Below are 24,395 nucleotides of genomic sequence, written 5' to 3'. Positions count from 1 at the left end.
TCGCGTCGCTGATTACGTAACACCGCGGGGCCGAGGCAGTTCCGCTGGCCAGTGTGTACGCGGCCAGGTACTCCCGGCGCCGCCCGCTCGGCTCCCACAGCGCCCGCGACAGCGGCCAGGACGCCGTCTGAAGATGGACTCCGCCGGCCAAGGTACCTGCCGGGCCCGGCGCCTCCGCAGCAGATGGGCCCAGGCCGTCCGGTGTTCCCCGTCTCCCGGGGTCGTTTGCGACTCTCGGTCCTCTCAGTCTCTGCTCACCCACCCCGCGGCCCCTCTTCAGCTCCCGGGCCCCTGACCTCGAAGCTTATGATGGTTGCGGTGTGTGTGTCTTTTGCCCGCGGCCCAGACCGCTTCCTGGGCTCTCTCCAGCCGCCCTCCCGGTCTCCCCTGGGACGGCTCCGAGGTGTGGTTCCCTGGCGTCCGCCGTGGCTCCCGTAGTTGGGGTTCCCTCGCTCCAAGCAGCTCTCGTTTATGCCGCCCACCCCGCGCCCGGCTCTTGCTTGCTCTGCCACCCCCCGGTCCCTGCGCGGGGCCCTCGGGTTCACGCTCTCTGGCCCTGGACCCAGTCCGAGGTGTGGAGGGCGGCTCCCGAGCAGAGAAGGGATGGTGAAACAGTCTTCGCGTTCAGCAGAGCTCCCCTTGGGTAAGCAGCTCTGCTCGGAGCTCAGCCTACTTAGGGGTTGCCTCATGGAGAGGGGCGGAGTGAGTCAGGGGCACACCCAGCTTACCAGGCCTGTTTCCAGAACAGTCACCCCGGAGCAGTAGGAGATGGCCCCTGAGGGGCATGGAGCCAGCCCAGGAGATTAAAATCTTGAGAATATGATACAAGTTTGTCTTCCATTTTGGGGCTGAAGAGAGGGATGTTAAATTTCTTTCCCCCTCCCCCTGCCCCCCCCCCCCCCCCCCCCCCCCCTTCCATCTCGTCCCCTTTCCCCTTTCCCCTTTTTCCTTTCCTTTCCTACGGAGTCTTGTCCTGACGCCAGGCTGGAGTGCAGTGGCGCGATCTCAGCTCATGGCAACCTCCACCTCCCGGGTTCAAGCCATTCTTCTGCCTCAGCCTCATGAGTAGCTGGGACTACAGGCGCCCGCCACCACGCTCAGCTAATTTTTGTATTTTTACTAGAGACGAGGTTTCACCATGTTGCCCAGGGTGGTCTCGATATCTTGACCTTGTGATCCACCCGCCTCGGCGTCCCAAAGTGCTGCGATTACAGGTGTGAGCCACCGCGCCCGGCCACATATTAAACTTTATAATTCCTGGGTGCTGCATTATTCTGGAGGGTGTTTTTTGTTTGTTTTTGTTTGTTTTTGTTTTTTTGAGTTGGAGTCTCGCACTGTTGCCCAGGCTGGAGTGCTGTGGCGCCATCTGGGCTCACTGCAAGCTCCGCCTCCCAGGTTGACGCCATTCTCCTGCCTCAGCCTCCGGAGTAGCTGGGACTACAGGCGCCCGCCACCACTCCGGGCTAATTTTTTGTATTTTTAGTAGAAACGGGGTTTCACCGTATTAGCCAGGCTGGTCTTGAATTCCTGACCTCAGGTGATCCGCCTGCCTCAGCCTCCCAAAGGCCTGGGATTACAGGCTTGAACCACCACGCCCGGCCAGTTTTTCTTTTAGTTTAAAAAAAAAAAAAATATTTTTTGGCCGGGTATGGTGGCTCACGCCTGTAATCTCCTGGGTTCAAGTGATTCTCCCGCCTCAGCCTCCCAAGTAGCTGGGACTACAGGCACGTGCCACCACGCCAGCTAATTCTGTATTTTTAGTAGAGGCGGAGTTTCACCATGTTGGTCAAGCTGGTCTCGAACTCCTGACCTCAGGTGAGCCACCACGCCTGACAGTAAGCCTGTTTCTTTTCAGAATGTTGTGTTCAACAGGGAAAATGTTACAATAATCATGTGCTTGGATTTAGAGAGAATCAAAATAGACTATTTTTCCTTATGTGAAATCTTGTAGACTTTTAGTGCAGTCAGGAAGATGCGTTTGATGTGAAGAAAAAACAGTGGCTACAGGAATTTGAATGTGATCTGGGTGTAGCTGAGGTGTGTGGCGGCAGCACACCGCTCTGCAGCTCTCCGCCTGTGGTGGCTTCCTGACTGTGGGATGAGAAGCGGGAGGTAAGGAAAGGGAATTTTGTTTTGCCGACTCCCAGAAGGAGCTGAATGACCAGCATGTGCTCCTAATATGTAGTTTTAGCATGTGCCCTGTCAGATGTGTTGAGTGGAAAGTGATGCTTATTGTGTGTATTAACCATATTAAGTTCCTTTTTTAAAAAAAGTGGAAGATGTGGCTGGGTGCGGTGGCTCACACCTGTAATCCCAGCACTTTGGGAGGCCAAAGCGGGCGGATCACCCAAGTTCGGGAGTTGGAGACCAGCCTGGCCAACATGGTGAAACCCCATCTCTACTGAAAATACAAAAATTAGCCGACGTGGTGACGCGCACCTGTGATCCCAGCTACTCAGAGGCTGAGGCAGGAGAATCATTTGAACCTGGGAGACGGAGGTTGCAGTGAGCTGAGATCAGACCATTGCACTCCAGCCTGGGCAACAGAGTGAGACTCCATCACAAAAAAAAAAAAAAAAAAGTGAAAGCTCTGTTAGATTGATCTGCTTTCTTTGTAGCAAGGGTTTCCTGCCTCTGAAGATAGTATTCTCACTGGTTAGGGTCTGGCTGTCTTGGGCTGGCATTTCTCGTGCCCTGAAGCAGCACAGGTGGCATTGGCTTTTCATCTCAGGTGGCCTGAGGTGTGGCCGCCCTCGTCTACTGCCCACGCTGTCCTCACAGACCTTTCAGAGAAGAGGTGTTCGTCTCCAGGGTCTCACCCACTCCCACCTTTGCTTTTGTCCTGCTAGAGACCTCTACCATATTTACTTGGAAGTAAATAACTTACTTGACACTTTGTGGCCTCATTTTGTCTCTGGCAGATATCAACCTGAATTCTCCTAACAAAGGTCTGCTGTCTGACTCCATGACGGATGTCCCTGTCGACACAGGTGTGGCTGCCCGGACTCCTGCTATTGAGGGTCTGACAGAGGCTGAGGAGGAGGAGCTCAGGGCCGAGCTTACCAAGGTGCTGTGGCTTGGCTGTGTGTCCTGGGGTGAATTGGAGTTAAGACCCTCTTGGATTAGTGAGAGGCCAGGGTACTGGCCACGCTTGGGTGATCACCTACCCTGCTCTGTGTTCCCGCTGATAAAGGGGTTCTCTTTGTATGTGCCCAGCTCCGTGCACTGGACTCAGAGCCACGTGGCCGTGGAGATGGGCGTGACTTCCTTCCCACACCTCTGTGCCTGGCCCTTCCGAAGTACTCCATTGGTAGCGTTCAGACACGAACCGCCTCTGAGTGGTCATCTACTGAGAGTGTCTCTGTTGGAATTAACACTTGAGAATCATTTGTAAAACCCCGTGAATCTCTCTGCCCTGGATCTTAAGTTTTCTTTTAAAAATATTTATTTTGACTGGATGCAGTGGCTCATGCCTGTAATTCCAGTGCTTTGGTAGGACAAGGTGGTAAAATGGGAAGATCGCTTGAGCCCAGGAGTTTGAGAGCAGCCTGGGCAACACAGTGAGACCTTGTCTCCACCCCCAAAAACTAGCCGGGTGTGGTGGCAGTTGCTTGTAGTCCCAGCTACTCAGGAGGCTGAGGCGGGAGGATGCTTGAAGCCAGGAGGTCAAGACTTCAGTGAGCTGTGATTGTGCCCTGCATTCCAGCCTGGCGACAGAGCGAGACCCTGTCTCAAAAACAAAACAGAAACTTCTTTTGTAAAAAGTATTTATGTGATATTCTTTAAGTGAGAGTCCCTTAAGAGTAATATAGGAATTAAGAACAAAAGCCTTAGCTGGATGCGGTGGCTCACGCCTGTAATCCCAGCACTTTGGGAGGCCGAGACGGGTGGATCACGAGGTCAGGAGATCGAGACCATCCTGGTTAACACGGTGAAACCCCGTCTCTACTAAAAAATACAAAAAACTAGCCGGGTGAGGTGGCGGGCGCCTGTAGTCCCAGCTACTTGGGAGGCTGAGGCAGGAGAATGGCGTAAACCCGGGAGGCGGAGCTTGCAGTGAGCCGAGATCGGGCCACCACATTCCAGCCTGGGCGACAGAGCGAGACTCCGTCTCAAAAAAAAAAAAAAAGAACAAAAGCCTCCAACCATAATTTTTAGTCAAAGCAACTGCCAAGAGTTTTCTTTTCACCCTGTGAATCACCCTGTGATACGGTTTAATTCCAGAATCTGGGTCCAGGCCTAGGTCTGAGTAAGGATGGTTGTGCTGCTGGGCCTGAGGACCAGGTTTCAGATCCTGAGGACATCACGCAGTTATTTCTAGCCTAGAAGATTAAAGGAGAGTAGCAGGAAGTCCAAGGAGACTTTGCTTTCCATTTTATTTCAGAGTATGCGACTTTAGAAACTAAACCCACAAGGTTTTTTTCAGAGTTGAATTACAAGATGAAGTTTTTTTTTTTTTTTTTAAAGTCGTTTTCTTGAGTCAGAGTCTCTTCTTTGTCGCCCAGGCTGGAGTGCAGTGGCATGATCTCAGCTCACTGGAGCCTCTGCCTCCCTGGATCAAGTGCTTCTCATGCCTCAGCCTCCCATGTAGGTGGGATTACAGATGCCCACCACCACACCTGGCTAAGTTTTATATTTTTAGTAGAGACAAGTGTTTCACCATGTTGGCCAGGCTGGTCCTGAACTCCCAGCCTCAAGAGTTCTGCCTGGCTCAGCCTCCCAAAGTGCTAGGATTACAAGTGCGAGCCACTGTGCCCAGCCAAAGAAAGATTTTTTTTTTTTTTTTTTTTAAAGATGGAGTCTCACTCTGTCACCCAGGCTGGAGTGCAGTGGTGTGATCTCGGCTCCCTGCGGCCTCCACCTCCTGAGTTGAAGTGATTCTCTTGCCTCAACCTCCCGAGTAGCTGGGATTACAGGCGCACAACACCACGGCTGGCTAATTTTTGTATTTGTAGTAGACAGAGTTTCACCATGTTGGCCAGGTTGGTCTTGAACTCCAGACCTCAGGTAATCCGCCTGCCTCAGCCTCCCATAGTGCTGGGATTATACGGAAGAAAGATTTTTTTTTTAGTCGTTTCGCTCTTGTTGCCCAGGTTGGAGTGGAATGGCACGATCTTGGCTCACTGCATCCTCCGCTTCCCAGGTTCAAGCGATTCTCCTGTCTCAGCCTCCCAAGTACCTGGGGTTATGGGAGCCCACCACCACGCCTGGCTAATTTTTGTATTTTTGGTAGAGGCGGTGTTTCATCATTTTGGTCAGGCTGGTCTTGAACTCCTGACCTCAGGTGATCTGCCCCCCTCGGCCTCCCAAAGTGCTGGGATTACAGGTGTGAGCCATCGTGCCCAGCCAAGAAAGAGAATTTTTAAAGAGAAGCTAGTCATATATGAGCTGAAGATACTAAGAACTCATTCTAAAGTGGCAAAACGCCGAATGATGCCCCTTTCAGAGGTCTTTTTTTTTTTTTTTTTTTTAAAAGACCTGAGAAAGGTCAAGTTTTCATTTTCAGGCATCTTGCTGTTACTCAGTTCTAACTACCTGAAGCACAGAAGATAATTTACCTTTAGGTTCGTGTAACTGACTCTTGCCAAGGTTTGGAACTGATCTCAGGTACACAAGTGTTTTCCTAAGGGCTTTTTCTCTGTCACCCGGGTCTCTGGCCATTTGCCTCCTCCTCCCTGCATATGGAATTCGATGAGTGCAGACGGTGCCTGGCTGCCAACAGTTTCAGCTTCTATCGTCCAAGCCCAGACTGAGAGCCCTGAGGGAAAGGGATCCTCACTGTTTTTGTTTGTTTGTTTTTGAGACGGAGTCTCGGTCCGTCACCTAGGCTGGAGTGCAGTGGCACGGTCTCGGCTCACTGCAACCTCTGTCTCCTAGGTTCAAGCAATTTTCTTACCTCAGCCTCCCGAGTAGCTGGGATTACAGGAGCGCACCACCATGCCTGGCTAATTTTTGTATTTTTAGTAGAGACGGGGTTTCATCATGTGTTGGCCAGGCTGGTCTCAAACTCCTGACCTCAGGTAATCTGCCTGCCTTGGCCTCACACAGTGCTAGGATTACAGGTGTGAGCCTCTGTACCCGGCCAGGGACTTCACTTTTTTTTTTTTTTTTTTTTTTTTGAGACCAAGTCTCGCTTTGTCGCCCAGGCTGGAGTGCAGTTGTGCGATCTCGGCTCACTGCAAGCTCCGCCTCCCAGCTGCACGCCATTCTCCTGCCTCAGCCTCCCGAGTAGCTGGGACTACAGGTGCCTGCCACCATGCCCGGCTAATTTTTTTGTATTTTTTAGTAGAGACAGGGTTTCACTGTGTTAACCAGGATGGTCTTGATCTTCTGACCTCGTGATCCACCTGCCTTGGCCTCCCAGAGTGCTGGGATTACAGGCATGAGCCACCGTGCCCGGCCAGGGTCTTCACCTTTTTAATACCATGCCCAGTCCCAGGAAAGAGCCTGGCATGAAACAAGCCTGGCATGGTCATCCTGGGCCATTCCTCATGACCACAAATGGACATAGTGATTGGTAGCTCTCCCAGAACCATTTAGCTCCGGCGCATGGGACAGTTCTCTGGAGTCAAGTTCCTAGTACCAGATAAAAACAGATGGCTGCTGACTGGGCGCGGTGGCTCACGCCTGTACTCCCAGCACTTTGGGAGGTTGAGGTGGGTGGATTGCCTGAGGTTGGGAGTTTGAGACCAGCCTGACCAACATGGAGAAACCTTTCTCTACTGAAAATACAAAATTAGCTGGGCGTGGTGGCGCACGCCTGTGATCCCAGCCACTGAGGAGGCTGAGGCAGGAGAATCGCTTGAACCTGGAAGGCAGAGGTTGCGGTGAGCCGAGATCGCGCCGTTGCACTCCAGCCTGGGCAACAAGAGTGAAATCCCGTCTCAAAAAAAAAAAACAAAACCCAAAAATCAGATGTCTGCTGTAGACGCTATTATTCCTAGGACGAGTTAATGCTTCAGTAAGCGGAATGTTCTTGTGTAACTCATGGCACTGTGCATGAGGATGTTAGTCACTTCCTGCAGTAGTGATGGCTCATCATGTCGACTGCATGCTTTGCAGGTGGAAGAGGAAATTGTCACTCTGCGCCAGGTCCTGGCAGCCAAGGAGAGGCACTGTGGAGAGCTCAAGAGGAGGCTGGGCCTCTCCACCCTGGGGGGGCTGAAACAGAACCTGTCCAGGAGCTGGCACGATGTACAGGTCTCTAACGCGTAGGTACCTGCCCCAGGCGCACCCCCGGGGGCTGAAAAGAACGTGCACCACACACGCCCCTGGCATGTGAGGGGCATCGTCATACCCAGGGACAAGTTGCAGCCATGGAGTTGAGTGGCCTGTTTGGAAGGAGCCAGTGAGAGGCTCTGAGCCCTAGGCCCAGGGACTGTGCCTTGTTTTTTCAAAGAGCTTGGTGTCTGCGTGTGTCTTGTTTATTTTTAAATTTTTGTGTACTTCGGTTATTATTATTATTTTTGAGACAGAGTCTCACTCTGTCACCCAGGCTGGAGTGCACTGGCGCAATCTTGGCTCACTGCAACCTCTGCCCACCGAGTTCAAGTGATTCTCCTTCCTCAGCCTCCCAGGTAGCTGGGATTACAGGCGTCTGCCACCACACCCGGCTAATTTTTTATTTTATTTTTTGTATTTTTCGTAGAGATGGGGTTTCACCGTCTTGGCCAGGCTGGTCTTGGACTCCTGACCTTGTGATCCACCCACCTTGACCTCCCAAAGTGCTGGGATTACAGGCATGAGCTGCCACACTGGCCTTTTTTTTTTAAATTCTTTTTTGAGATGTTCTTGCTCTGTCACCCAGGCTGGAGTGCAGCGGCGCAGTCGTTCACTGCAACCTCGACCTCCTGGGTTCAAGCGATCCCCCAACTCAGCCCCCTCGTAGCTGGGACTACAGGCGTGCGCCACTGTGCCTGGCTAATTTTTTCACATTTTATAGAGACAGGATCTTGCTTTGTTGCCTAGGCTGGTCTCAAATTTCTGGGCTCAAGCAATCCTCTTGTTTTGACCTCCTAAAATGCTTGGGATTACATGTGTGAGCCACCACACCCGGCTTCTATGTGTTTTAAAAAGGCAGACACACTGGCTAGTTGTCCGGGTGGAAATTGATAGGAAGACTTGTGTTTCAGTGTCCAGACTCAAGGGAGCACTGATCAGGACTTGAGCAAGAATGGTTTTTCTGTGGTCCTTATTGTGGGTGTGGCATGGTCACAGCCTCTGACCCAGATACGGCCACATGGGCCTGGCGCAGTAGCTCACGCCTGTAATCCCAGCACTTCGGAGGCTGAGGCGGGTGGATCACCTGAGGTTAGGAATTCAAGACCAACCTGGTCAACATGGAGAAACCCTGTCTCTACTGAAAAATACAAAAGTTTAGCTGGGTGTGGTGGTGTGCACCTGTGATCCCAGCTACTGGGGAGGCTGAGGCAGGAGAATCTCTTGAACACAGGAGGCAGAGGTTGCGGTGAGCCAAAATTATGCCACTGCCCTCTAGCCTGGGCGACACAGCGAGACTCTGTCTCAAAAAAAACCAAAAAAAAAAACCGTATATGACCGTATGGTCCCACAACCCTAGGGCCTCTGACCCTCCATGACTGTATGGAAACAGAATCCCTGACGCCAACCCAGATGTCACTCAGCTCTCTGAATTTGGGGAATGCTGCTTTCTCACTTGGCCCTGTCCACGTGGCTTCTCTTGAAACATACCCGCATTTGTGTGTGTGTGGGCGTGGAATGTTTCCCAGGAGCCACGTCCCTACAGAATGACAGATCAAGTCCCATTTCATAAATCTCACATACGAGAAACTCATTTTTTTATCCTAGGACATCGTAAGTTTTGAATCCCAGTGGTGTTTTGGAGCTGTGGGCTGTGCCCTTCCAGTCCCCCACAGCAGTGCTGTTCCCCAAGAATCTCCTAGTGAGAGACCAGGGGCTACTGCCGGGTGACGGAAAAGGGGACGATCAGTTCCGCCATACCCACAGCTCGCCTGGCGGCCTGGAGCCTGCACAGGGCCTGGTTGAGGCAGTGGACCCTGTTTTTGGGCCGTCTGTAGAGTTGATGTCCCTGCCAGCTGGTCCTCCTCTGTCTTCCCTGGAACCTCACCTGCAGTTTGATGCCTGACTTAAAATTGTTCTTCTAAATAATTCACTGTAGACTTTCTGTTTTTAGCTATGTGAAAACTTCTGAGAAACTTGGAGAGTGGAATGAGAAAGTGACCCAGTCAGACCTGTGAGTGCCTGTGTCATCAGCACCTCCTCCTTCCTCCTCCTCTCCACCTCCTGAGTGCCTGTACCATCAGCACGTCCTCCTCCTGCTCTCCGCCTCCCGAGTGCCTGTACCATCAGCACTCCTCCTTTCCTCCTCCCTTCTCCTCCCGGCCTCCTGGGAGGCTCACAGCATCTTTTTGTTTTGAAGACGATTGTTCCTTATTTTGATAATGATTTTTTCCTTATTTTGTTTATTTGATTAGACGCCGACTTCGAGCTTAATGATTAGATTCTTCCGGAATATCGACAGATTGAAACTTTTTTCCGATAGCTCATTTTCCGGAGCGCGATGACAGGATTTTCCGCCTTTTTTTATTTTGTTTAACGCTTCGGAAAATTGCCTATTTGTCGGTTTCTGGTGACTTTTTGTTTAACAGACTTCCGCCTGAGTTTGTTTAATGATTGGTGACTTTTCCGACTTTGTTTAATGACATGTTCCTTCAGAGCCTATTTTCCGGATGACCTTCCGCCTTCCTTCCTTCACTTCCCTGAGTGCCTGTACCATCAGCACCTCCTCCTTCCTCCTCCTCTCCGCCCTGAGTGCCTGTACCATCAGCACCTCCTCCTTCCTCCTCCTCCCTCCTGAGTGCCTGTACCATCAGCACCTCCTCCTTCCTCCTTTCTCTGCCTCCCTGACACCTGGCCAGGAATTAGCTGTGCACACTTGGCACAAAGCTCTCTTTTGTACTGCCATATTTTTCTCTATCATAACTTTTCTCCCAGGTAAAACTATCCTTTAGACTATTGAGGAACAGGGAATAGTAGCTGAAAGAAACTCACTCAGCCACCTGACCACACTTAAAACTCCCCTCTGCCTGATATATGCATCCCTTATATAAGAGGCCTGCGCTGGTCCTGGCTGCATTTCTGACTAATAGAGCTCCTTGGCTTCCAGCAGTGCACAAGCTGGACGACACCACTTGGCCTGATTCTGTTGGTGGCGAATTTTTGTGTGTTCCAACCCTAACCCTTTTCCCTGCTTGGCTCCAGCTGTTGGGTTCTCAGAATTCCTTTCCTCCTTTGGGGGAGGGCGTGGTGGAGGACGTGCGGGTGGAAATGTGAAGTCCTCGTGGTCTGGGAGGCACCACATTGTCAGAGCGTTGGCCAGTGTGGATTCACTGTGGGTAGTTTGATATGTGTGTGTCAGCGGCGTGGTTCAGAGTGACTCCTAATATTTGGAGATCCTTCAGCTGGATATGGATCCTCATTTACTTGTGTTCTGATCTGAGTATAATGTCTTTAAGCTGAGAAGGGGAATATTCTAAAATAGTCTCTGTGGGATTTTTCCGTCTGTTATTTAGAAGGTAGCACTGTAATGGTTGCCGCAGAACATGGGCAGAACGTCCTCCCGTGTTGGGCTGGAAGGAAGTGGTTGCTGCCGAGCTTGTCTTGAAGGTCCTGGGGTACCAGGCCGGCACTCTGCACGTGGGCCTTTGCGTCTGGTGTCACAGTGGGAAGCTGGTGTCAGAAACTCAGGCGGTTCATGGCACGTTGACCTGGGTGTTCTAGGGACCCTGGTGGACTGTGTCTTTCGGGCTGCGTTGAACAGTGATCTTGCTGGGCAGCGGGTGTTCCCTAGGTTGGGACAGTGACAGTCAGTGATGGACAGTGATGGACAGTAACTTTGCTGGGCAGCGGGTGTTCCCTAGGTTGGGACAGTGACGGACAGTGACCTTGCTGGGTAGTGGGTGTTCCCTAGGTTGGGTCAGTGACGGTCAGTGACGGTCATCTGGTCATCTGGTCATCCTTGCAGTTTGGGCATCAGGCAGACGCACGGTGCAGACTCAATCTGAAAATAAGTCTCAGGAGACTTCAGTGCTGTTTTGTAAAACCAACTGACATAAAGCTGCCGGGATCCTATTTCAAATAAATAGTGTTTCAGAGAGCTTAGTGCAACACTTAGCATCCTGACCCCTCTGGGGAAGCATGTGGCTCAGCATGGAAGCATACGGCCAGTGCGTCACCTGGCAGAGGCCATTCCCCTGAGTTCTGTGGGGAGAGCTGTCAGACGGACAGTTCCAGAGTAGAAGGTGGTTCTGCCCAGACGGCCCAGGCCGAGGGTGGTGGTTTCTGCCCAGACGGCCCAGGCGGAAGGGATATGGCTCAGGAGGTGGGGCCTGAGGATGTGGCCACTGCGCGTGCTCCTCCTGGCTGGTGCCCCTCCTAGTCAGCTTCAGGAGGTGGGCCGTGGGTGTGCCTCCACTGCCCAGAGCTCTTGCAGAGGAAGGCAGTAAGAGCTTCCTGCTTCCTGACCCACATGTCTGTAGATCCTTTCAGCCAGTGGTACCCGGAGGAGGGACGGGAAGAATGTGGCCGGCGGGTGGAGGATAGCGCTGATGCTTGGCCCCATGAGGCTGCAATGTGGCCACATTCTCCTCAGTGGGTCGTGTCTGAAGGCAAGAGCAGCTGTGTTCTGTGAGTGGTAAAATGATTGCCTGTTGCATTCTATTTATAGGCAGAGCTAACTAAAAACCTCAGTGCTGAGAGGGGCATTGTATCGATCCTGCAGTTACAAGCTGGTTCACTTGGAGTTGTTTTGGTTGCAGGTGACAGAAAGCACGACTCAAGGTAGCATCAACCAAACAGGGAGGTGGGAGCACTCACCTGGCAGAGAAGTCCCTGCCCCCACTGCTGCAGCCCGACAGTCTGGTCCCGTGTGGGTCTCCCTGGACTAATGGCTGTGGCCGGGGAGGTGGTGTGCTCTGGCCAGGCCTGGATCACTTGTCCACCCTGAGTGGGAGTGGGGGTAGCCCCCAGAGGAAGACTCCGGAGAGGGGGAGTGCAAGGATGTCCACCAGATGCCCTGTGCTGCCCAGGGGGCAGCTCCTGGCATGGGACAAAACTGCTGTCTGTCCAGGGCTCTCTTCCTGGAAGGTCTTAGGAACTCCCAAATGGGTGCTGGCTGCGGTTGCCCGGCCTGGTGCCCTCAAGTAGAGCTGAAACTAGTTACTGGGTGCAGATGCTGGCTCTGACCCCTGCCCCTTCCTCCTGGCTTAGCTTCCCCAGCCTTCTGGTCCTCTGAGGAATGTGTGTGCCTGCGTGTTTGAGGCTCTCAGAACAGGCCTGCAGCACTGTGAGCCTTGGAAGGGGACCTCGCAGCTGTTGCTGCTACCTTGGAGGCCCAGGATGGGACTGAGAAGGGGAAGGGAGAGGTCAGAGCCACAGCTGTTGGGCAGGGACCTGCTGTAGGAAGAGAAGGCGGGAGAGGAGCTGGTGGTGGCCTCTGGTGGTGGCCTCAGGCGGTGCAGGTGATGCCCATTGTTTCCAGGGCCATCCCAGTTTGGAGGTTCCCGTTTCCAGAGGAGGTTCCCTTGTGACCCCTCGTTTCCACACCCAAGCAATGCTGAGGGCTGAGGGACCCCCAGGGGCTTGAGTGTGGTTTATGGCACGGCAGGGACTGACCACAGTGGCACATCGTGTCAGTGTTCAGTGGTCATTGGGTCCTGAGGGACCCTCAGGACCCTCCTTCTCGTGTGGGTGGTACTTACCCACCCACAGGTCACACTCAAGACCCGCATCTCATTCCAAAGGCTGGGCACAGGCGGCGGTTTTCTCTCCAACTTCTGTTTCACCATCTCCACTCTTAGGGCACAAATGCAGGTGCAGCTTCCCCATCCCCACTCTTTAGGCACAAATGCAGGTGCTGTGAGGACTTTAGAATCCTCTGCTGCAGGTGACTTTGCTTCAGCGAACCATAGGACGTTCACATGGTTTTATGCATTTGTTATTTCAGGGAAAATCAAAGTTAAAGATGTCTTCAGAATTTGCATTTTGGGGCCAGGCATGGTGGCTCACGCCTGTAATCCCAACACTTTGGGAGGCCGAGGTGGGCTGATCACGAGGTCAGGAGATGGAGACCATCCTGGCTAACATGGTGAAACTCCGTCTCTACTAAATATACAAAACAATTAGCCAGGCGTGGTGGTGGCGGCGCCTGTAGTCCCAGCTACTCAGGAGGCTGAGGCAGGAGAATGGTGTGAACCCGGGAGGCGGAGCTTGCAGTGAGCCAAGATGGCGCCGCTGCACTCCAGCCTGGGCTACAGAGCAAGACTCCATCTCAACAAAAAAGAATTTGTATTTTTAAAACTAAATGTAGCAGGTCATTAGTTACTTATACCTGATGTTTTATTAATAAAAAAAGAAAAAAGATAAAAACAGCTGTGGTTCCAGCTGCACGGAGTCTGGATGGGAAGTGTATCCTCTGGGCTGGGTGCGGTGGCTCACACCTGTACTCTGTCATCCAGTGCTTTGGATGACATCCGAGGCGGGCGGATCACCTGAGGTCAGGAGACCAGCCTCAACATGGTGAAACCTTGTCTCTAAAATAAAATAAAATAATAGGCCGGGCACGGTGGCTCGCACCTGTAATCCCAGCACTTTCGGAGGCCGAGGCGGGTGGATCACCTGAGATCAGGAGATGGAGACCAGCCTGGCCAACATGGTGAAACCCTATCTGTACTAAAAACAAAATTAGCAGGGCGTGGTGGTGGGTGTCTGTAATCCCAACTACTTGGGATGCTGAGGCAAAAGAATCTCTTGAACCTGGAGGCGAAGGTTGTAGTGAGTTGAGATTGCACCACTGCACTCCAGCCTGGGCGACAGCAAGACTTTGTCTCAAAAAATAAAAAGAAAAGAAAGTGCGTCCTCTGGGCCTTGGCTGGGGGTGGGCACGAGAGAGCTGTGCTGGGATGTGCTGCCGGGGCACACTTGGTGGGTCACACACACTTGTCAACTAGGGGCTGGAGAGTGGTGGCGCTCAGCTCACACAGGCCTCCTGCAGGGGGTGGTGTGGAGGGCCTGTGAGTAAGTGCTCCGGAAGGCCCATCATTGGGACCTGGTGTCGCCAGTGGGAGCGGGCAGAGCCTGCACCTTCTCTGGCACCAGTCATCCCAGATGCCACTCAGTCAGGGCTTGGCTGGGTTTGCCAGCTCTCCAGGTTGGCACTGGTAATGCCAAGATGGCCCTGGGAGCCTGTCTCCATTCAGCCTTGAGTTCCTGGCTTCGCTGAGGGAGGAGCTGTGGGGAAGGTGGTCATGGGTTCGCATTTTGGACTTGGTTATGTTGGAGGCTGCCGGGTTTTGTGTTTACGGTGGCAGCTGGATGAGGGCCTGCGACTTTAGGTGTTGACTGTCATGGTGGGCCCAACAGTATCCCTGCAGCCACAGCATCCTGCCTGCTGCCCTTTGCCCGTCCTGTGGACGCCGAGGCCCCAGAGCTTTGCTTTGGTGGGATGTACCCATGTGGGTGGACACTGGAGGGAGCTGGAGAGGATAGAAGCGGGGCCTTCACTAGGAGCCGGGACAGACCCTTGCACTGTGAAAAGAGGCCTGGGAATGGAACTGTCCGATGCTCTGAAGGCACACGGGCTCCCCTGTCTGGAGGAGGGGCACCTTGCGGGCTGCATGGCCACTCTGAAGCTCATTCCCACAGCCGTGGTTGAGCATTTTCTCCCCTCAGCACAGTCTCATTGGGAAGAGGAAAGGGAACCTTGCACGCATGGGCCGGTCAGGGCACTGAGAGGCCTTTCTGCTCTGGCATTGCCTGCCAGGCGTGCACCTCAGGGGGCCCGTCCGCTCTTTAGCAGGCAAATGGGGCATCTTCTCTGTAGTCAGAGGGGCTGTGAGAAGACAGGAAAGCGGGCTTAGGAGGTGTCAGGTGAGGGGGTGGAGTTGGATTGTGAGATGAGAAAGCAGCATCATCACGGGGCTGGGGGGCTGAAAGTCAGCAGGGTCGCTGAGAGCTCAGTGAGCAACACACAGGCTGCTCCTCGCTGCAGGGGCCTCTGGGGGCCGAGGGGCTCTGCGCCTGCACCCGCTCCATAGACACCTGGCAAGTGTCCACCCCTTGCCCCGGCTCCTTTCCTCAGTTTTCCTCGGGCGTGCTCCCAGTGCTTTGTTTGCTTGGCTGAGGGTGGTGACCCGTCCATGCTGTCTGGTTGATTTAACTGGTATGTCTTCTTCCAGCTACAAGAAGACTCAGGAAACTCTCTCACAGGCCGGACAGAAGACCTCCGCTGCCCTGTCCACAGTGGGCTCTGCCATCAGCAGGAAGCTTGGAGACATGAGGTGAGACCCAGCCCTGACCCTGCTGCCCTGAGACCTGGCCAGGAGTGAGGTGAGGTGTTGGAGGCACTACAGGAAGCCTGCCTGGAGATCAGGCCTCAGACCCTGGCTCGAGGATGTGGCCATCATGGCCCTGACCAGTCTGTGTGGGACCCTCGCCTGGGAGGTTCGTCCATCCCTGTCGGCTGCTTTTCTGTCATTTTTGTGTTCTTCAAGGAGGGTTGGCCGCCAGTGCTTTGGGTAACTTGTGGTGCTCAGGGTTGGTGAGGGACGAGTCTGCACCTCGAAGCTTCACTGAGAGGCAGCGACTCCAGCCTGGGGGTCAGAGTCAGTTCAGGGCGGGACGGCAGTCCACCACCACCTCCAGGACAGGTCAGGGCGGGACCACAGTCCTCCTCCACCTCCAGGACAGGTCAGGGCGGGACCGCAGTCCTCCTCCACCTCCAGGACAGGTCAGGGCGGGACCACAGTCCTCCTCCACTTCCAGGACAGGTCAGGGCGGGACGGCAGTCCACCATCTCCAGGACAGGTCAGGGCGGGACGGCAGTCCTCCTCCACCTCCAGAGACAGGTGACAGCCGGCGGGACCATCAGTCGCTCCTCCAGCCTCCAGGGACCAAGGTCAGTGAGCAGGGCCGGCACTTTGTGGCTGGCACGTTTCCTCTCCCTTCCCTGCTCTAGGCTCCCTGACCACAGCACGGTGATGAGGGGATTGAGCCAGAAGCCTGGATATGATGCTTGGCCGGACTACCTCCCGGCTGGGCCCCGGCTGGGCCTCGGGTGGGCCTCTTTCACACGGGCTGTAGGAGCGGATGATGGAGGTTGTCACCATCACCAGCATCCTGGCCCAACTTCTGGGTGCTGCTGCCCACCCTGCCTGACTCCTTTCCATTCTCAGAACTGGTCTTCTGGCTTTGGGATCTCAGGGAGTGCCTCCCTGCAGTTCTGACCCAATTCTGGCAAAGATGGGTGCAGGGTTCCTAGAGGACCGGTGAGTGGGGCACCGTGCTGACCCCACCTAGCCCTCCCCTCTTCCCCTCTCATGGCCCCTGCAGGATTCAGAGATACGTACATCTCCTGCTGGGCCGGCTCCCTGCCTGCCTGCCTGCCTGCCTGCCTGCCTGGCTTAGGTTAGGTATGTCCTGCCTCCCAGCCTGTGGTTGCCAGCGCTCTCCCCTGACCACTGAGCCACAGGCCAGGACACAGACGGCCACACACCCAGGGACCCACCCTGCCAAGCAGAGGGGATGGCCACTGCCCAGGAGCTGTGCCCACTTGTATTTTTGTTTGTTTGAGGTAATCTACTCTCCGATCGCGGCGACTTCTATTTTGAGAGTTTTAAACCTCTGGAGAAGCTGCAGTCATCAGTACACAACATGTGTGTTTCCTCTGTGCACCCTCGCACGCCCAGGGCTCCACACTCCCCAGCAGCTGGGACTTGGGGGGTCCTTGTGGGGCACCCTCCAAATGCAGGTCTTCCCCACTGCTGCTGTGCTTTGGACCCAGGAGGGACACCCTGAGCTCCAGCTGCACTCAGCCTTGCAGGGCTGTTTTCTTCCCGAAAATGCCGGTCTCACCACAGAGCATCTTCAGGAAGCAACGGGTGTCTGTTGTGCCTAAATTTATGCCAGCCATCGGGGGCGTTTGCCCACTCATAGTGTCCATACTCCCTTTTGAGTTTGTTCAGAGCATCGTGGTGGAAATCCAAGGGTCAGGCGGAGCCCTCGGCACTGATTGACATAGCCGTGCACAGGCCAGTCCTGGGGTTTTGATCTGGGCGTTTGTTTGTGTGGCCTGTTTTTCTCTGGAAGCACAGGGACACGGTCCCAGTTCTCTGTCTGCTGCTCCTCTGATGGGGAGGAGGGCTCTCGCGCTTTGCTCAGTCCTGGGGTTGGCAGCTGACCCCTGTGCCGTGTAGCCTCAGGGCATGGCTGGCAGTGAGCAGATCTCCTGTTGCAGTGACTCTGGCACAGCTGTCAGTGTGCCTGGCCACACTGTGCCACGTGTTTGCACGTGTGCCCTGGTATGTGGGGCCAGCTGGGTGAGCGGGGCCTCAGGCTGACCTGGGACGAGCCAGCTCGCTGCAGTTGGCCGGCCGTGTTCACGGTGCCCGTGGAGAGGCCCTGTTTGCTGGTGTGTCTTGCCCTGCTTGCTCCTCCATTTATGTTTGTAGTGGTGGTGTGACCTCTGACGTCTGGAGCCCCTGGTGTATCCCCATCATCTCCCCAGGCAGTCACAGGTGGTTTCTGAGGTCTGGGCCCATCCACCTCTTGACCTAGAGACCGAGGTTGGGAGCTCACTGCTTCCTGAAAGTGAAAATTGGGTTCCAGGAGGTTTATATCGAGTTTAGGGCCGATGAACCCCATGGACCCAGCTTACTCTTGCGTGGAAGCCCCTCGGGACAGCTGCCCAACACCCACGTCTATGATGGGCCCGTCTCAGGGCAGCCCCGGACTGTGAGGCCTTTGGTGTGCCCTGGGGCATAGGTGATGGGGATGGGGGAAAGGGAACTGGATTTAGGTCAGAGGGGGGCGTTTACACCAGGGTCAGGTCACCATCCGACTCCGTGGTCTCAGGACCGCGGGCGAGCTGAGCGTTTATCAGTTCTTCAGTGGCTGCCTCCGTGTCGGAGTGGGCCTGGCTGCAGTGAGTGGCGGCAGCTGCCCTTGGACACACAGGTTTCCAGGTTGGTGTCTGCGTGCATGGACAGAGCTCAGAGCAGAAGTGCTCGGCGCCAAGGGTGTCCCACATGCTCCCACAGTGTGTGTGCCTCCTCAGCTGACGCGCTTTGGGGAACAGGGGCCGCTCTCGTTCTGTGGAGCTGGGCAAACCCAGCTGTCACGCTGTGGCACGTTTCATACCTTTGTGCTACTGGATGGGGCCAGTTGCGCTCCAGGTGCTGTGGCTTCTTCAAATAGGTGTGCCTTGGGGCATAAGGCGTGGACAGGGCTTGGACCCAGGGGCCTCCTGTGCACAGCCGTGAGCCTAAGCAGTTGCTAGTCGTGAGCTTGCGAGAGCCTCCTGTTGAGTCAGGACTTGAGGAGACTGGAGACAGGGCTGCTCTCGCCGGTGGTATGCGGATGGAGGAGCTGTCCTGGAGGGTCTTCCCCTGCTGGGCCTGGCTGAGCATGAGCAGGGGGCCTGGGGCTCCCTGAGGAGGGCTGTGAGTGGGTGCTGGCCTGCCTTGCTTACACTTCGTTTCCTCTTCTCTCCTGCTGCCACCTTCCAGGGCTCATCCATTTTCACACTCCTTTAGGTAAGGCTGAGCCTGGACACACCTGTGGAAGACTGTTCTCTGAATTGGGGCAGGGTGGACTCTGGCAGGGCCCGTGGGCAGCTATGCTGGTAGAGGGCTGGTGAAAGGGGGATCACCCCTTCCAGGACAGCAGTCCCAGCCAGGCAGTTGCTGCATCTCGGGGAACAAAGCAGCAGCGTGGGATCGACGCAGAGGCCCCCCCGGAATCCCCCGGCCCTTCTGTGTCCCTCCTCGTGCTTCCCATTCCCACCCAGGCTCACGGGCTGCCTGCTCCCGGGTCAGTGAATAACTGGCCTGGCGTCCACGCCTGAGTTTACTTCTGAGAAGGAGCCTTTTCATGGGGGAGGGCTGTGCCGACTCTCACCACCTTCCTGTTCGACATCGGTCCTGTTTCCTTGTTTTCCTTCAGATGGAGTTTTGTCTTACTACCTGTGCCTCCCACAGGGCCCTCCTGTGGGCCAGAGCAGGCTCCTCTAGGCCAGCCCGGGGCGCCGCCCGCACCTGCACTTCTGGCTGGAACCGGGAGGTCTAGAGCCAGGCCCAGAGCAATCTGTGATTTCATGTGTTTTTACCTGACCTGGTTGTTTCTTTTTTGCCAAAAGGTCCTTAAACTTGCCGAAGTCAAGTAAGGACATCTGAAGGCTGCTGGTCCCAAATACTTTTCAAAAGCCCAGGCCTGGTCTCCTCACACTTCCTATGGCAGTGCCCTCCTCCCCCAGTGCTATGTGCTGGGCAACTTGGGGCGCCCCCCGTGAGACCGAGGGCGGACCCTGGGTTGAGTTTCCTTCAGGGGCGTGGTGTGGAGGGGCAGACTTGGGGTGCCCCCCGTGAGGCCGAGGGAGGACCCTGGGTTGAGTTTCCTTCGGGGCGTGGTGTGGAGGCAGCAGCTTGATCCGACTGCTGGGAGTGGGGCAATCCCAGCTCTGCCCATCCCCGCCCAGTTGGGGTTGTGTGTGGATCTCGGTGTTAACTCTTGCTTCCTTCTCTGCTTCCGCCATGCTTCCAAGCAGCAGCTACTCCATCCGCCACTCAATAAGTATGCCGGCCATGAGGTAACGTATGCTCGCTGCAGCTCCAGAGCTGGATGTCTCTGGTGGGGGTTGGGGCGGCTCCCGCCGGTCACACCTTGCCCTTCCCATATCCCTGGATTAATTAAGGACGCCATTCCCTTGGCAATCTCCTGATGGCTAAGGGCTGGTAAAGACCCCCTCTAGGCTGACGAGGAAGCTGGTAGGGGTCAGGCTCTCGACCTGCAGCCTCCAGAGGAGATCCTTGGGTCAAACTCGGCCGTGTCCTTTCCCAGTTGTCCCTGGCTGCCTGCAGCGTCAAGCTGGGGTGGGGTTGGAGAGGCTGGCACCCAGATCCTGGCACTCGCCCTGGTGGGCTGTCAGTCAGGACACTTTATGGGTCTCAGCCTTCGTGGGAACACCCAGAGCTGTGGTCCCTATTTCGTGCCTGTGCCTTCAGGCACTGCCCTGATTCTCAGGAGAGTCCTGTTCTCCTTGTGGGGACTCCGGCTGGGTGTCACAGACGTGCTGGTCTCTAGAGGCCCCGGGCCTGGGAGGGGTATCTGGTTCTGTGGGAGGGACTGAGTGGGATGGAGCTGGCCTGCTTTCTCCTCCTCTGTCTCCTTATCACTCTGCTGTCCCAGAAGTGTCCTTGGTCTTCCCTTCGCTTCTCTGAGAGATGTGCGTGAACTCCAGACTTCTCATAACCTCAGTACAGGAGCCCAGGGTGTCCCCGTAGGGTACAGCAGAGGGGGGCCGACATCCCCCCGGCTGCACAGTCAGGGAGTTTCCAGTTGCCTTGTGTGATGTCTGGACCTGTCCCTGGGACTGTTGGGCATGACCGACCTCACTTCTGACCTGGGGGGTCTCTGGAATGACCTGGCTGTCTCACATTTTTGCCATGAGATCTTGGGATTTTGTTAGGGTCCTTTGGAGGCTGGCCCTCGCCCTGAGGCCCTTCTGAGTTAGAGGGCAGCACAACCCTTTTCTCTTGACACCAACACTCTTCCCTCTCTCTTGAAAGGAACTCTGCAACCTTCAAGTCATTTGAGGACCGAGTTGGGACCATAAAGGTAATTGTACCTGGACTGTTACTAGTCATCGTAGACTCACATGCCGTTGTAGAAAGTAATGCAGAGAGGTTCCTTGTGCCTTTTACACAGTTCTCTCCCGTGACAACATCTCGGAAAATCCTGTAGTGCAGCCTCCCCACCAGGACGTTGGCACTGACTCAGGACACAGAACGTCTCCACACTGCCCTTCCCGGTCCCCACTGCCCTTCCTGGTACCTTCTTGGCCGCGCCGACCTTCCTCCTGCCCTACCCCCGGCAACCCCTAGTCCACTCTCCCTTTGTATCGTTGTGTCATTTCAAGAATGTCACGTAAATGGAGCGATACAGTGTGCAGCTGTTTGGCATTCCCTGTCTTCATTTGGCATCATCCTCTGGAGACTGTCCAGCTGGTGCCCGTCTGTGATCTGCTCCCTGTTGCTGCTGAGCAGGGTTCATGTCACATAAGCTTTTGTAGAGCACTGAGCACGGGCCTGGGGTCTGCCTTGTGCTGTGTGCTCTGTCTCAGGTTTTTCTGTCGTCTTTTCTCTCCCGTAGTCTAAGGTTGTGGGTGACCGAGAGAATGGCAGTGACAACCTCCCTTCCTCAGCGGGGAGTGGTGACAAGCCCCTGTCGGATCCCGCACCTTTCTAAGCCTGTGGTCGCTTCGCCCCGCTGCAGAGCACACGCAGCGCGCCCTCAGCATCCCGCCGCAGCTCTGTTCAGCGGAGCAGCCAACCAGGCGGATGAGCAGAGCCGGCTTTGAGGACAGTCCTGCCCATCCACATGGAGATGTGGCTGCCGCGTTCGCATGAATTTAGAGAACACAGTCTCGTACACAGATGTTTTACACTCAAGTTTGTAGATGAAACAGATCACTGTGCTGTCCTTCCCAGGGGTGCAGGAAGTGGACAGGGTGGAGGATTTGAAAGAATATTGAGCCAAAGCCCAGGCTCCCTTTGGGAATCATGTTAGCCCATCAGAATGTTGAAGGATTGAAGAGTTCTAAGCATCAAATAAGTGGCATTTTCTGACTTCCTCCTCCCCCTTCCCTGACTCACAGAAGGAACACAATCACCCAGCAAGTCCTACCTGTTACACAATCTTTTATCTCAAAATGCCGAACAAGAAAACTGTCAGTTTTCTGAGACCCCCAGAAAGGAAACCGATCATCAGCAGCTGCCTAATTGTCACGCTAATCTAGCTTTAACGGAAGCAAATTCATTCTTTTTTAAATGCAGTGGACTTTTCAAAAAGTTTAAATTAGGCAAAGCAGCTTTAGCCTCATAGAGAATAGTATGTCTTTGGACTCAAGCTGAAATACAAGCCTTACATTGCCTTATGCTTTATTTCTTTATAATTTTTATGTGTATATAGATGAGAGTTCCTTAATGGTGGTGAGCACTGTGTGGAATTTTACACCTGGTCTGCGTGGCAGCCTGTTCCAGTTGGGGTGTTTGATTTCATGCACACTCCATCCCAGTGTACAAAACCTGCTTCTCTTCTCAACCGTGGCAGCTCCCACTGGCTCCCCTGCTCTGCCCCAAAGGGCTCTTGAGCCTCTGGGAGTGGGGGAGCCAAGAGAAGGAAAAGCCTGTCTTTAGCACCCTTTAAAAGAGCTGTGCCCCCGTTCTCAGTGCTGCCTTTGCATGGGCCTGGCCCGGCTGGCACTCGTCAGTGACTCCAACCCGCCTGCTTGCTGCATTTGGGATGAAACGACCCCACAGGTCAGGTGGAGGGTGGGGCATGGGCATCAGCCAGGATTGCTGTTGCCTTTTTCTCAGGAGCTACAAAGATCTCTTCCTGTTACTAAGTGATCACACCCCAGCAGCTTCTCTCTCACACCAGGGCCCTGCATGTCAGATGGCATGGTCTGCAGGGGTAGCTCTGTGCCTTAGTGGCTCTTGGCAGGACACTGAGGGCCTGCCTGTGGTGTGCCTGGCTCTGCCACTCCCAGGAGGGGAAGGGCTGCTCAGCTCAAAGTGTCCTGGTCGGTAGAGCAAGTGTCCTCTGACAACTCTGTCCCCAGACAGTTCAGACACCCCTGGGGATGGCACTCCACACACGACAAAGATGCAGGGGCCAGGGAACCCCAGTGCTTGGTGCCCTTTGTCCAGGGTTAAAATTGGCCTGTGGGGTGTGGTGTGAAGGCAGGTTGCGCGGGTGTTAACTGATGTATCTTTTCCTTAAGGTTATTATAATAATGGGTAATTTGTCAATAAAGCATTCCTTTGGGGGAAAGTCTCCCGTGGCTTGTGTGATGTGTCGTTCAGGACAGGACCGTGAGGAGTGGTAAATGAACCGACACGCGGCACCTGCCCTAATGAGTCCGCAGTTTTGGGAGAGGCAGGCAGGGGACAGTACCAAAGACGACGGGCAGGTCCTCAATGCTGGGACTACAAGCGGAGCCAGCTGTGAGGGGAGAATGGTATCTGGCCACCCTGTGAAGTCAGACCCAGAGTCTTGGGAAGAGGAAACAGCCCTGGGAGGGCGAGGAGGAGCTCACCAGGCTCCAGGTTGGGCCAGGAGCTCCAGAGGCTTCGCCAGCTGCCCCTGCAAGCACTGAGCTGCTGCTGGGCACACCTGTAGTCCCAGTCATTCTGGAGGGTGAGGCAGATCACCTGAGCCCAGGAGTTCAAGACCAGCCTGGGCAACATATTGGGATTCCAGCTCAACTAAGTAGGCCGGATGTGGTGGCTCACGTCTATAAGCTCAGGACTTTGGGAGGCCAAGATGGGAGGATCACTTGAGCCTGGGAGTTTGATACCAGCTTGAGCAACGTAGCCAGGCCCTGACTCTACAAAAAAAGTGAAATAATTAGTCCCAGCTGCTCAGGAAGCTGACCCTTGAGTCCAGAAGGTTGAGATTGCAGTGAGCCATGATCACGCCACTACACTCCAGTCTGGGCGAGAGATTGAGACCCTGTCTCAAAAAAATAGTAATAGTTGTAGGCCACGTGCCGTGGCTCACGCCTGTAATCCCAGCACTTTGAGAGACTGAGGTGGATGGATCACAAGATCAGGAATTTGAGACCAGCCTGGCCAAGATGGTGAAACCCTGTCTACTAAAAATACAAAAATTAGCCAGCGGTGGTGGGCGCCTGTATTCCCAGCTACTCGGGAGGCTGAGGCAGGAGAAGCGCTGGAACCCGGGAGGCAGAGGTTGCAGCAAGCCGAGATCGAGCCATTGCACTCCAGCCTGGGTGACGAGAGTGAGACTCCGTCTCAAAAAAAAACAAAGTTGTAGTATAGAGTGCTGTGCATTCGAAAAGCCACGTGCTGGCCATCTTGCCTCTGGTGAAGAGCTAGGCTGCATCAGACACACGTGCCAGGAGCCCGCTGGGCGGAGGTGGGTGGAAGTGGGCAGGGCCCCACTACCTGGGCGAGCACGTGATGGCTGTCAGGGGTTCATGTTACTCCATGCTCAACGGCCTTCAAAGGCTTGGCCTCGTTCTGGGGACGAGGGACCACTTGGAGTAATAGTACCTGAAGCCTCTCATGTGCTGAATGAACAGGGCAAGTTTGGACTGTTTGGCTCAGGTCAGAAGACAGCCAAGACGGCACCGATGAAATGAAAATGACGCAGGGTCCTCCCTCGGGGCGGGCTCCCACAGCAGCTGCTGCGGGAAGGATCCACCTGCCGCTGCACAGAACGTTTGCTTCTGCGGGTTAGACGAGTGCACCTGTGGCTCCGGGATGTCCCATGGTGGTGCAAGGGCTGCTTTGTTGTTAGGGGTTTTTTTATTTTATTTT

General features: G+C 54.7%; 1 protein-coding gene across 16 annotated transcripts; it reads left to right on the top strand.

Moving 5' to 3' along the window:
* Positions 1-22,887, top strand: TPD52L2 (TPD52 like 2). Of its 16 annotated transcripts, none has more exons than XM_003904473.5 (9): positions 1-152; positions 2,922-3,067; positions 7,063-7,211; positions 9,173-9,232; positions 15,234-15,335; positions 18,561-18,587; positions 19,598-19,639; positions 20,619-20,667; positions 21,202-22,887. In XM_003904473.5, exons 1-9 carry the CDS (start codon positions 134-136, stop codon positions 21,295-21,297), a joined length of 690 nt encoding a protein of 229 aa, XP_003904522.4. In that variant the 5' UTR covers positions 1-133; the 3' UTR covers positions 21,298-22,887. The 16 variants fall into 16 exon arrangements, with proteins under 16 accessions (XP_003904522.4, XP_003904523.5, XP_003904521.1 ...); XM_009215723.4 differs by having other exon boundaries at positions 104-403; XM_031656937.1 differs by having other exon boundaries at positions 104-403; positions 20,758-22,887.
* Positions 22,888-24,395: the final 1,508 nt, after the last annotated feature.

Source organism: Papio anubis, chromosome 16, assembly GCF_008728515.1.
Source record: "Papio anubis isolate 15944 chromosome 16, Panubis1.0, whole genome shotgun sequence".
NCBI classification, from domain to species: Eukaryota; Metazoa; Chordata; class Mammalia; order Primates; family Cercopithecidae; genus Papio; species Papio anubis.
Note: the sequence above shows the minus strand (reverse complement) of the source record. Positions and strands in the feature narration are given on the sequence as shown.